The 13,643-nt window shown below is 42.1% G+C and overlaps 1 protein-coding gene across 1 annotated transcript in view; it reads right to left on the bottom strand.

Annotated features, from left to right (window-relative positions):
- The window catches only part of LOC138511071 (coiled-coil domain-containing protein 158-like), a 1,089,990-nt gene that overhangs the window by 819,538 nt on the left and 256,809 nt on the right, over nucleotides 1-13,643 (bottom strand). Inside the window, exon 3 of the mRNA XM_069626570.1 lies at nucleotides 875-1,015. Within this exon, the coding sequence (XP_069482671.1) occupies nucleotides 875-1,015 (141 nt within the window). The remainder of the gene's footprint in view (nucleotides 1-874; nucleotides 1,016-13,643) is intronic.

The raw sequence follows: 13,643 nt of genomic DNA, 5'->3' as shown, positions 1-13,643 counted from the left end.
GCCCGTTCTCCATTTATCCACTTGTGGTGAAAGGTCTGGTTTCCATTTATCTTCTGGGTTCTGAGGTATGGAATGGTACTCCTTCCTGGATCACCTTGTCCTTCCTAGGGTTCCTGGGTCCTCCCAACTCCTCTTTTTGTGGTACACAGTCTGGAAGGAATGAGTTTTTCTCAAATGGCGTTAAAGTGGTCATGTGATCAGTCCCTCGTACAATGCCTACACATTTCATTGCAAAGCACATTTCAAATGCCTGATAGCCCTGAGGTGCATGCCAGGCCCTGGCTGCCAATGAGACATGGTATAGGGCACTGTCGGTGGCGGCAGCAGCCTGCCCTCTCTTGGCTGGTACTAACTGTTGATCAATGAACCTTGAACGTTTCTGGGTGAATATTTTGGGAAGTGCAAAAGGTGGCAAGACCTTGAATCACACATTACTCGAGTGGTTTGAGTTATCTCCGAAATAGTGCACCCAGTTAAGAGAGTTTCTGTACGAGGCAAGGATAATACAAACTGTTCCTATATACAGCTACATTTAATGTGCAATATTTATAAGTGTTTCTTGGTTCTACAGCCAAAAGGGAGAAAACGTATACTAATTCATCTCTTTTCCTTCTAACTTTCGTTATCAACTCAACTTAAATTCCGTTTACTCCTGAACACCAAACAGGCCCTGATCAGTACATGGCATCATGCTATTTATCGACCCCAGTTACTACTACAACGTAGTAAACGACCAGTATCATTATTTAAACTGAGCCCCAATTCACAGAACGTGCTGTATATATATTGAAGATGCTCGTTGTATATCCACCAAGATTAATTTGCTATGTTATCCCCCCTAACCACCTGTCACAGGTAATAATCCTTGACTTACCTTCAGACTAGTTATTTCGTCCTCCAATGCATTGTGACTTTTGACGCACTCATTAAACTGTATTTCCATTCGCTGTAACTCGATTTTTTTTTTCAAACCGGACCTACGATATCTGTGATACTCCTTCTTGATCTTTTCTACCTGCAACACAAAAACACATATATTTATATGTATCACACTGTCATGTCATGTTTGATTGAGTAAAATCACATCAATTAAATCAACGCAGACCAGCATAATGTTGGACCTCGCTTTCTGCCACATGATGTGTCCACGCATTATTAACTCAATATATGTTCATCGTCTGGAGCACAAATTGAAAGCAGATACAGTTTCACAACAGAAATTCCACTAGGTGGACAGATCTTAGGTCTAATTCATTAATGGAATTGCATAATGTTGTGTTTGTAAGTGAACGGATGGGGACTTCTGAAAATAATATAAATCCCATTGACAGGCCTGCTGCACGGACGAATGCCACCTCTGATACATTTATTTTAAAAACATGTCCTTAATTCTAGAGTGGGAACTCTCGCCTTTGAGGTGATTTTTGTTTTTGGCAACTAAAACCTGACAGATGCCTAACCTGAACAGATGGTTTCAAAGAGGAAACTTCAAAAAGGGTGGGAAATTAATGTTTTTAAGATTCTTCCCAGAGAGGCAATAATCCTGGGAGTATGTTACGTATGTGAGTGTGAGTACCTGAAGGTAGCAGAAGTTAAGTTTAGGTACCAGAAAGGCTGGTCCAGAATCCTGATATATATTACACTGGAAATCTATATACAATTAAGGACCACGTCTGAGCCCACCTTGTTGTGCAGATGTACTTTTTGCAGCATCCAAATGTGGAGAGTGTGGTCTAACAGGAAAATGGAGAAAGACTGGAGTAAATGGAGAATCAATTATATTTGGTTGTAGGAGAATTGTGCGATAGGGTCCATTCACCATTCTGCCTCATTTTGTACTGTCTGGAAACTGTGTATCAAAAGCACTTTAGGGGCTTGAGGGAAATATGATGGGTGTCCTTTGATAATTGAAACATATTTTATGTTCATGGTGACATTTTACAAGAGGACAAGGAGAGCACTTTAGCCAGGGAACTATCCAAGGTTGAGCTTTACGAATCATTGTGTTTATTTATTTACTTTATTTTTTTCATGTAGAAAGCGTGCTAAACCCGTATGCATCAAGGCGCTATTTACAAACATTACAGCAGCATACAAAGACAAGTAATGTAGATAATGTGAATGTATGCATTTGATTAAGTCAAGAGTCCTGCAAGGGTTGTATGACAGTGGAGTCAGATTGTTCATATCTAGACCATGGAGACGTGTTGCGGACTATGCTTTTAAACGTATGTTATTGTACTATGTTGTTGATCGTTGCATGATTATTTCATAGTGTACATTGTTATGTAGATTATGCGTATATGGAGTCATACAGTATCTTCTGGATCACATTGGCAGCCAGTCTAGAGAGTACAGACCTGGGATATGCAGTTGAGATACCACAGCCTTGATGTAGTGCGTGCTAGAGCTTTTCCCACCCTCTGCGGACACTGAACTAGATTCAAGGGAATTGCCAAGAAGCTGCTGTTAGCATAATCTACGTGTGAAATGATCAATGCGATCACAGCTTGTCCGTTGCCTGTGAATGGGTGACATGGAAACATTCTCTTGAGTAGCCTCAAGTTGATAGTCTTGTTTGACGATAGATATCATCTCTGGTGGGGAGCTTTGACAGTGTATTGTCAAATAGTACTGCTATTTTCTCTGACAGGTTAGGGCATATACCGAGCTGTTTCTGGGAAGAAATATTTATAGAGCAGGAGTCAGGTGGAAAAGAACCAGCAAGATCGTATTTGTTGGGGGGCATTATTAATTTGTTTTCCCCATACATAGATCAATGGAAGGATACATTGCACAACATTGTCATTCGTTGTTCACAGACGAACTTCAGCTTCAATATCAGCAGTGTTTCATCCTTATAACTTTAACCTTTCAGGTCAAAGGTACTGATCAAGTTAGTCTGAGGGGTGAGGTAAATATTAAAGGAAAGCAGCAACGCAGACATCCCTGCGGAACCACACAGATCCCTGGCCATGACCAGGACTCTGAGGGATAGAGACACTTGATGGACACCCAGTAACTGACATGTTTTCATTACTATCATTGATATCCAGTCAATTGTACAGTCTGTAATGGCACTTTTGTTAAGTCTTGTGATGTGCACCGCATGGCTACTGGACAAATGATATGACACCTTTGCCACCTTTGCTTTCGGTTTCGTGTAAGTGGTCATCCAGGAGGGATTAAACCACTGATTCTGTTATGTGACAAGGGTGGAAACAAGCTGGGCCTAAGAGATTATTCTGCTAGTAAATGCGTCCTCAAGTTGTTATGCAACCACTCTTTCTGGGAGTTTGTGCAGATGGGGAATGTTTGAGATGGACACCGGAGGGGCTTGTCCATAATGGGTGACAAGGAGGTGACCTGCCATCTAATATGGAAAAGTCAGCCAAGCAAAAAGAGACTAAGTGCTGGGTGAGCTATCCTGGGCTGGACAGTAACAGTTCCCCAAACTTGGACTGCCCATTTGGGATGTAGGATGGGGAACCGCAGGCCTAAATGTGCGTAAAGGACACTCCTGCACCTCTCAGCAGATTTAGCTCACTATAGAAGGCACGACGAAGGGGCCCTGGCTCCAGCGTGCATTTACAGGGGCTGTGAAGCTCTCCCTGCTTCCTAATTCCTGCTGTGTGCTATACCGGTGCCTGGGGTCCTGCATGCAGGTGGGGTCTGAAGTCAAGACTGACACAGCATTTCCGAAAAAAATTAGGTATATATGTGTGTATGCATGCATGCAACGGTTTTTGCCTATATGTCTGTGTGTGAGCTGTTTATGTGTGCGCCTGTGTTAGGGAGAATTCTCATCTTATGGCTAATTTCCCTTACCTATAGAGTCCCCCAGCAGCTTTGCTGGATTTAAAGGGTTTGTTTTTTTCTCCTGCTAAAAGTGAGACTCTTTTTCCCACTCTTAGGCATTTTTACTATGTGTGTTCTAGGCTATTTTTGTGTTTAATGCCTATGGAGTGTCTCTCCCCTCCATAGGAACCATCTTTATGCACATGTGTCACACAGCACCCTCACACAGGGGTGTCGTAGCGACCCCCAAACATAGACTCCATACCCTGGGACTGCAAACATAGACTCCATACCCTGGGACTGACTACTGTCTCTCAGGGCATGTAAAGTCCCAATTGACTTTACTAGTCACTTTTTATGGATTAAACCAGTACAACCCATCTTACTATGGAGGTACTGGAAAGGGTTAATAGTTTTTCCCTTATGTTCATTTTCCAGAGGGTACCGCACAGTCCCTCTCTCAAAAGTTTCTGGCTGGTGGCAGTGGTTACTACCAAAAATATTCAACCGCAAACATTTTCCTGTGGGATTTTCCCATTGTTCGAGGCTACCACTTTTTCTGACAGCCTCTAACATACCGCTGGTGTATTTTAATATTAACTTTACTCCGGTAGGTTTTTATTGCCAGAACTTTAATATAACTTCTTTCTCGTGTCTTTCTCTAAACTCCTAACCCAGGTCGGGGATCCTTTATTTGTCCGTTTGGCGGGCTTCTGCCGAGAAGTCCTCCTTTCAGCGCCACTGAGACAGGGGTGGGTCCATTGTGTGGGAGGGGCAGTAGGACCCCTGGACAGGGTTGCCTCAGCAACCCAAGTCGCACTCTATCCTGATAGGCTGGAGGGTCTCCCGCCAAGATGACCACTCCACTGTGTGAGTGACAGCTAGGATGTATGAATGGGGATCTTTTTGCATTAAAGCAGGGTCCTGAGGACTGGAAGGGCAAGACGTCGCCACTGGAACTAAGAAGCTGAAGAGGAGAGAAGCCAAAGACACCTGCAATGACTGAACCACCGGTGAAGCCCTGCTGCAGCGTCTCACCACTTTTCTCCACACGACGAGAGAAGATCTTCACCTACAAGAGCCTTCTTCCCTTGAGCTGGTGGGGCCAACCAGTTTGCCAATCGCCTTCCCGGACCTGCCTTGGTCGAATCTCCTGTACCTTGTACTCGGAGGCCAGATAACCAGGCACCAGTCCACCCGGACCGCGATTTAAAGGAGCGTACCTTTTATTCGTCGGGCAGCACCACGGCTGGTTTCATCCCTGGGTAGTGCAGTGACTCGAACCTTCCTCCACGACGAGAGCCTCTCTTCCTCTGCTGGATCACCCAAACTGCAGGAACTACCAGGAAAAACAGCCACCGCAGGAGCCACTTCTTCATTTTAAAGGTACATTGTTCCGCGAGGGGCCGCCCTTTCTTCACGGTAGCACTAAAGGTGTTTTAAATCCTTTACCTTCCTGTTGGGTTGGCCGCCCTTCTCTCTTAACATTGTCTTTTCAACTTCTGCATCCAACTTTTCAAAATCGTTAACCAAAGACTTGACTGCAGCTACAAGAACATTTTGCTCCAGGGCCCTTGCCCTGTACCAGAGACTCTGGCACAGGCCTACTGACTCTGGCTACATTTGTTAAACTTGCTTTCTTTAGATTGATTCTCAACAAGAACTGTGTTGGTGCACCTATTCCTTTTAACGACCCTTTGCTTCCCCTTTTTAAACCCTGTCAAATGCAATTTTGCTCAGTTTTCATTTAAGTATTGCCTATACTGATGCACTGTCTTGCTTAACTGGTTCACAAACGTATGGGAAGTGTTGCGTGTAAGAAACTATTTCTATATAACTTATGCTTTCCCTCCCTTGCGAGGAATTGATAGAGGATCCTTTGTGTGTGGTTTACACTGTGCCGTTTTGCTCAGTTTTCACTCTGGTTCACTTGGTCTACAATTTAACTTGGGAGTGCCTATTGTGTAAACCCTGAATACTGCTCATCTCCCGCTTGAGATAAGTCTGACTGCTCAGCCACAGCTACCAACTAAATCTTTGTGGTACAGACTGATACCAAAGGGGATTTATTGCTCTCACCTAATCTTGCGTAGTGCTCCCTAAGGGAACTGCACAGGATTCTGCCTAATAGCCTGTGAAGGAGCGAGTGCATGTTGCATAAGTGTGCAAGTAAATGAGCTAATTGAAGAGCTGTTTAAGTGTGTGTCAGCCGTGAGCAGGCCTCTGATGGCATGGTATTTTTACTTGGCATCAACAGGGTAAAGTCAGTATGATGAGTGTTCCTAGGTGTCTAGACGACCCTACGTTGATGGCACAATTCTGACTATATTGTTACTCTTAAATGAATTTTTTTGCAATGGGCGTCAAGTGTAAAGCAAACATGACAAGTTTGATTGCATGACTAGACTTTAGTTTAGGATTAGCAATCAGCCTAGGGACTTGTTAAGAACAGGATTGTGATATTTCTGCTGGCCAAACCTTTTGGTAACAAGATGTACTTGGCTGGACAAGGACTCTTTAATATTAGGTTACACACTTTCCGGCTGATTCATGGAATTTGTGCACCGGAAAACAGGGATTTGTGCGCCATTCTGCCTGCAAATCCCTGTTTAACTACTACTACTGGAGCTGTTGGATACACCAGGGATATATTCCTTTATCCCATCCCTGACACTGTTTTACTAGGAATGTATTTATTTTTTGTAGATCTGCCCTAAGTTCCTATAGAGGTTTGGTCTCATCCCTTCCCTGACTTTACACAGAGTGTAAGCACTTTTAAAACACTACTATTGCATCACTTACAATATAGATCAACCTTCCTACCAGTGTACAGATGCATAAGAAAGAGTGACACACATAGAAGTGTTCCTGTTGGAAGGTTCACTAATTTTAATTTAATTCTATTCCTAAACTTGTATATGTGACCTATCTTTTGACATCAAAGGCAACAATAAATGTTGAATATAAAATGAGCAAATCAAATGAAGACATCCTATCAAAAAGTAATGTTGCAAGGTAAGACAAGAGAATCAAAGCAACAATGAACGGCCGATAAATAATGGATAATTAAATGAATACATTAACAAATCATGTTACAAAAGTTTACATTAACACAATATATACAGTGCTTAAGCACACAACATAGAACTAATCAAAAGGTGATTGGCACAATGTCTACAATAGAAATAAATGACAGCGCAACAACTCAAATAGTAATCTGCTGGTGGAATAGTTCATGCAATATGAAAAGTCCTGTAATTGACAAAGCTTCAAATCTGATCTATACTTCGAGCAATGTGATAAATGCCCTTGGATATTAGCCATCCTTTTAAAGTCCGTATTTCGAGGTAGGTTATTCCTCGATGTGGTCTATACAAGCTAATTGATGAGCTTATTACATTTCTGCGTAAACAACCAAAAAAGCATGTTCATCAAGACAGAGTCATAAGTTGATCTTTTATTTATGGGATAGTGTGTTGAAGCAAGGAAACATGAGTAAGAAGACATCAGTAGGAAGGCAATATGTTACTCTATACAAAAGAAAATCACATGGTAAAAACGTAATGACTTGTCACTTAATAGTTGATGTGTTCATAAATATTATGGTTGGGTTCAGTTTGCGATTGTTGGTTTTCACCTAGGTGTAAAAGTCTGTGAGGCGTTTGCTGAGAGTGTTGCTTGAGTCTTGGGTTGAGGTTATGTTGAAGATGAGTTGGGTATCATCTGCTTAGTTGTAGGTGGCCAGTCCATGGGTTCAAATGAGTTTCAGTAGGGGGGACATATATATGTTGAAGAGGAGTGGGGAAAGGCTAGAACCCTGTGGTATGCCGCAGGAGATGTTTTTGGTGTTAGAGGTGAATGACGGCAGGTTCTTTCATTTCAGTTAGCGAGGAACATTTTAGCCTTTGTGGAGCTCAGTCATTTATGTCGCATTCCTATAGTCTCTGGATTAGTATTGTGTGTCTGATGGTGTCGAAGGTGGCTGATATGTCCAGTAGTATGAGGGCTAATTGGGAGCTGTTGTCTGCATTTATTTTTAGGTTGTCCCATATGGACAGAAGTTCTGATTCCATTCCTCTCATGGGTCTGAAGATGACTTGCGAGTGGTCCAGTATTCTGTTTGTTTCTACAAGGTTGAGTAGGATTCTGCAGATGTGGTTTTCCAATAGTTTCACTGGGTAGGGTAGATTGAATATGGGTCTGTAGTTGGTTGGATCTTCTGCACTTCCTGTGTCTTTTTAGGAGGGGCTTGATGTATGTTGATTTGAAGGTTATAGGTACTACTCCTGTACTTAAGATTTGGTTCAGCGGTAGACAGAAGTAAGATGCTGGGGTGCTGTGGTTCATGTCTTTCAGTAGAGTGGTGAAAGCTTTTTCGTCTTTGGATTTGAATCAGTTGAGTGTTGCTGCAGTTGCTGGTGTGCTGGTTATTGGAGGTTCTGTATTTGTGTTTATTGTCATGTTGTTTGCGTCAATGGTCTGTTGAATTGTTTCTATTTTTTTTCTTAGGTGGTTAGTGATATTGTCACAAACTGATTGTGATGGTATGATTCCTTTGTTGCAAGTTGTTGAGTTTTTGATTTCTTTGATGATTTTGGATAGTTCTTTTTGTGGGTTTATGGCTGATTGGATTCTTGTGGCAAAGTATGCTTTTTTTGCTTTAAGGACTCCTGATTTAGACATTCTGAGTTGTCGTTGGCATTTAAGTTTGTCTGATTGAATGTAATGGGTTCTTCATTGTTTTTCCAGTTTGCGGTTTGGTGTTCCCGCAGTTCTGTGAACCATCATGCTGCCATTTTTTAGTCTACGGCCTCTGTGATCCAGGCAGAATGTTTGTTTCTGCTGAGTCAGGAGTCAACTCTTACAGTTTCTTTTGTTTGTAGCATGCCGTAATGTGTTTCCGGGCAGTATGTGGGTTGGACATTTGACAGCGAATGGGAACAAGTGGTGATCACTCCATATGATCGGAACTCGGCAGAAAATTGCATCCAAGTTGTGACCGGCAGCATCAGTGGATACATTCACTATTTGATTGAAGTGGAGAGTTCTGAAGGAGTTTGCTGTGGTTTGGTTTTCTCTTTCGAGCCCAATGTTGAAATCATTGAATATGTGTAGGTTATGTTGTCAGAGATTGTGGGAGTCTAACGTCATGAGACGATGTCTCTAAGAAGTCACACTACCAGCTACACCTCCTCAGAGGTATCCTTCCTTTCCTCTCCTTCCCCCAGGAGCTCACTGTCTCTAGAGCCCTGGTTCTCTCGAAGCTGGACTACTGTAACAGCCTCTATCTAAATTTACCTGCTTCTACTCTCCGCCCTTTGCAACTCATCCAGAACAGGACTGCAAGACTTGTCCTTGGCCTCAAGCCCAGGGACCGTATCTCTCCAGGACTGAAATCACTATACTGGCTCCCAGTGACTGCAAGGATCAAGTTCAAAACCCTCTGCATTGTCCACAAGGCCTTCTGGGGCCTTGGGCCAAAATACCTTAAGCTCTCTCTTCCTAAATATCTTCCTTCTCAAGCTCTTCGCTCATCCGCCTCCAACTCCCTCAGGGTCAGCTGCTTCTCCAAACAACGAGTTGGTGGCAGATCTCTCTCTGCTGCAGGGGCCTCCCTCTGGAACAGCTTGCCTGCCTCCCTGAAACTTGAGGAGAACCATCTCTGGTTCCGGAAGCACCTCAAAACCTTCCTCTTCGCCTCCGCTTTCTCTCCCCCTCTCCCCTGCTAAAGTTACTGGAACTGCACTGAATCTGCAACTGGGCCACTCACCTTTCTCGGTCCTTGGCCCAGCCACTCTCCCCTGCACTGCCTCCCTGGCACCCCCTGCACTACGGGACTGTGTCTGTATCCCTACAGCCCCCCTTCCCAGCACTTGTCTGCACTTACCTCGCACTTGCCACTAGCTGGCCCTTGTTATTTTCCTGTATGCGATTAACCCTGTACTGCACTTTCCCCTCTCCCTTCCCCATTGCACTTTTCCCTTTCCCCTCTACCCTTACACTTGCGCGATCTGAATGACACCTGGCCTAGTAGGATCGTTGTCTGTCTCCCCTTGTTCTCCCCCTGCCTCGTCGCGCCTTGAAACACTTGTGTATAGGCGCGTTACAAATGGCATATCATATCATATCATAATTATTTATCAATGCCAGTCAAAAACTGACACTAATTTCTGTGGAAGAATAAGAGTATTACACTTCTCTGCTTGTCTTTAATGACACTACATTAGAGGAGATTTAACATAGAAGGCAGAGTGGAGCTTACCCTTATAGAGAGGGCATGAACGCTACTTTTCCATGAGGTTTTGGACATGTAATCTGCCATATGGGAATGACTTTATGAGACCGGCACTACTGGACAAATCCTCATGTAACTGTGCAAAAGAAGTACATGGCCCCATCAGATCGATCCTGCAAAGTTTGGTGAGGTTTTGTCAAAGGGGGGGTGGCCAAAGTTATAGGGGGATCCCAAAATGTGTGGTTGTTCCCAAAGACGCAATACACGCCTACAGCCCAAATTGCTTGACGGATTTTGACCAAATGTATGGCAGGAACGGCGGCTTGGTCCCAAAAGCGTGCTTCTGTAAATTTGGTGTAAATCCATCCAGTAGTTTTTTGAAAAATGACCAGAAAGTATGTCTACAAAAAAATGTGTGATATATGGGTGCGTTCCGCAGACTCACTCCCCCATTCGGTCCATGGACAGGCCTTCGAATGGCCCATACGATGACATGGGGTCCACCGACATTGGACGCACCCGCTGATTGGTCAATACAAAATGTGAGGTGTGTCAGATTTTTGAAAGCACACGCCATGTTGGATGCGCAGACAGCCGCAGCTGAACGCGGACAACTCAGTGGCGAAAAAGTATGGAAAACACATTGTGGGTAATTTGGTGGTGGAAAAAGGGTCTGGGAAGTGTGGGGGATTAAAAAAAAAGATGATATGGGGCTTTTTTTGTAGGTTGAAAAAGGCCGGGCAGGCGCCATAGTTGTCCGTGGACACCACAGTAGTTCATGGACATTGCAGTGAACGGGCAGCTTGAAAAAGACCTTTGGGGTTATTTGATGGCTGGAAGAGGGCATAGAAATGGTGGGGAAGTGGAATGAAAGTAATGTAGAGCTGTTTTTATAGGTGAAGAAAGGGTTTGGAAATGCTGCTGGGTCCGCAGTAATTTTTGGTGTCCGCAGACATCATTATGATTGCAAAGGGGTGGGGGTGAGTTTTATTAGTTGACCGTGCATGATACATACTTGTTATACAGTTAATTGTGTTGTGATCATTGGAAAGATTATGGGGGCTCCAGAATATGTGCACTGGGTACAATCACTACAGTAGTGATATGTGTATTGTAATTATAGGTAATGTAATAGGAGTATGGCGAGAATCACCACAGTAGGAACATGTGTAAAGTAATTGTACATAATTTAGTGGGGGTACAAAGTGTTTGTAATATGGAGGAATTATGTAATTGAATTGTATATGGTACTTATGATTGTAGTACAATTGAGGATAGTGCTCACAGAATATGTAGTTGATTAAGATTTCTGTGGCTACTTAGTGTTGTAGCGTCATGATGCTGCCATCTCTGGTTTCTTCTCTGTGGAAAAAAAACAGTACTATTGGTTAAGCATGATAGTTCAAAATCTCTAGTGGTATACAGTTTTCAATATACATTTTCTTTTTTAGAACCTCATAAACAGTACATTTTAAGTAATATGTTTGCTACAACATTAGTATATGACACACTGCTGTTGTTTTGACATTACATAATCATTGGGCCATTGGGGAAAAAATGGGCACAGGATAAAAAAACGATTACAGTTATGTGAGTGTAAGGGTGATAGTATGTTTGTTTGAAGTATGTTGTAATTAAGGGAATGCTTGTAATAGTTAGATACATGTTAGTGTATTCAAACTACAATTGAGGTTAAAAGATGTTTTGTCATATAACAATTCAGATAGCGAATTTGAAGTGCTTTGCAATGAAGTGTGTTTTTAAGTAGTTAGTTACCTGTTGCCGTGTTCTAACTAGATTGACTTTGAAACGTGTTCTTGCATTATTATGGATGTAGTTAGACACCTGCTGGCATATTCTAACTGCAAATTTTGCTATATATTAGTGACTAGATTTGGGTTGAAGGAATATTAAGTAGGCATTTGTTAAATGTGCTGGTAACCTCTGTGTTGGGGTAACAGTGGTATTGTTACAATCAAACCAACAATTTCTTGTTTTCACACATGCAGTGTATTGCCCTGAAGTAGTTGCGGCACCAGGGTGGTATATTATATCTACTGTTGTGAATGTTTTCTTTACAAGAGATACTTGGCTGTGTGTGAAGCCTGTAAGCTTACAGTTATTTTTGGTACAATCTGCATTGTACCTTAGAAGCATTAGTATGACATATTGGCCGTGTGAGTTTATTTTTATGGTGTAACGATTGTGTGAATTGCAAAAAGGGCATAATATGCCATGATTTGCATTCTGCAGAAGTTGGTGAAATGGAATGGATTCACAATTTGGAATGTATACATATAGAAATCGTTCATTAGGGATGTGGTCTTGTGAAACATGGTTGCTGAGAGTGCATGTATGCTTCCACTTGTATTAAATCTGGAAAACTAATTTATTGGGATGTTTTTGGTTTCTAGTACTTGTACTAAGTACATTAGGAATTCTTGTGGATCTTCTTGTGTGTTTATGATAAATTTGAAAATTGCTGCACAGTAGTCCAATTCTTGCCTTATACCGGCGACACATTAAGTGTTGTCAGGATTATTTGTGGCATTTCTGTGAAGGATGAGAATTTGCAAACACAACTGGTCTGAGCTGTTTAAGTAAATGTTGTGAACAATTGGTGGCAATTAAAAGAGAAGATTCATTGTCACATTAGCAGAACAATTTACTCCAGTTATGTTTGTGAATTTCAGTGGACCAGAGACTTCTGTCCGTGGATCGTTAGATGGGCCTGCAGATCTTTGTCAAGAAGAGACATGGTGTCTTTCTTTTCTGATGAATGTGAACTTGACTTTGTACTAGATAGTTGTGTGGTCATATTGTTTGATGCAGGAGTTGGTCGTTGTATTTTAGTGGTATTGTTGGGAAATCTGCTTTAGATTCTGTTTTTATTATTTGTCTTTTAAAAGATTTCTTTTTTTGAGGTACAGGGTACATATTTAGATGGGGGTTTACAGTTTTATTTTGCCCATATCCTGTTGTATTCTAGGATGCAAGGAATGTCAACAATGACTTTGTTTGCATCAAAGTTAACTAGAAATAGATCATTGAGTGTATGCAGACGTGAAAATGCTGCATAACTCATACCTTCTTTAAAGACTGTGCTGCCAATGTTAATCAATGCTTGATCTAGTGTTCGACCTTGTGATTTGTGAATAGTGACAGCATATGCAAGTGACAAGAGAAAATTGCTCTCTGCATACGTACATGTCTTTGAAAAGAAGGAAACGTCCCATTGTTCGGCCAATTTTTTTAACTTCTGCATGTTTCTCAAAGTGGATATTGACAAACTGAATGGTGTTGTCATGCGGATATGTTTGGATGCCAACAACTATACCAATTGCTCCAATGAAAAAGCCTTGTTCTACGTCAAGGTTATGTTTTAGAATTACTCTGTAGTTCAGATACAAAGTTAATATTTTCTCCCATCCGTCTGTGTTGGAGATACATTTTTGTAAGCTATTTAGTTGTGCTGTTGCTTGTTGATACATAGGAAGTGTCATGCCGTGCACTTCTAGTTTGTCTGTGGAGCTGATATGCAGTATAGGTTGCATTTCTTTTTTCAACATTGTCTCGTTGAATTGACTTCAGCTTGCAAGGGTTGGCATTA

Source organism: Ambystoma mexicanum, chromosome 6p (assembly GCF_040938575.1).
Source record: "Ambystoma mexicanum isolate Mex_15411 chromosome 6p, UKY_AmexF1_1, whole genome shotgun sequence".
NCBI lineage: Eukaryota > Metazoa > Chordata > Amphibia > Caudata > Ambystomatidae > Ambystoma > Ambystoma mexicanum.
The sequence above is the reverse complement of the archived record's forward strand: the minus strand, read 5'-3'. Positions and strand labels throughout refer to the sequence as shown.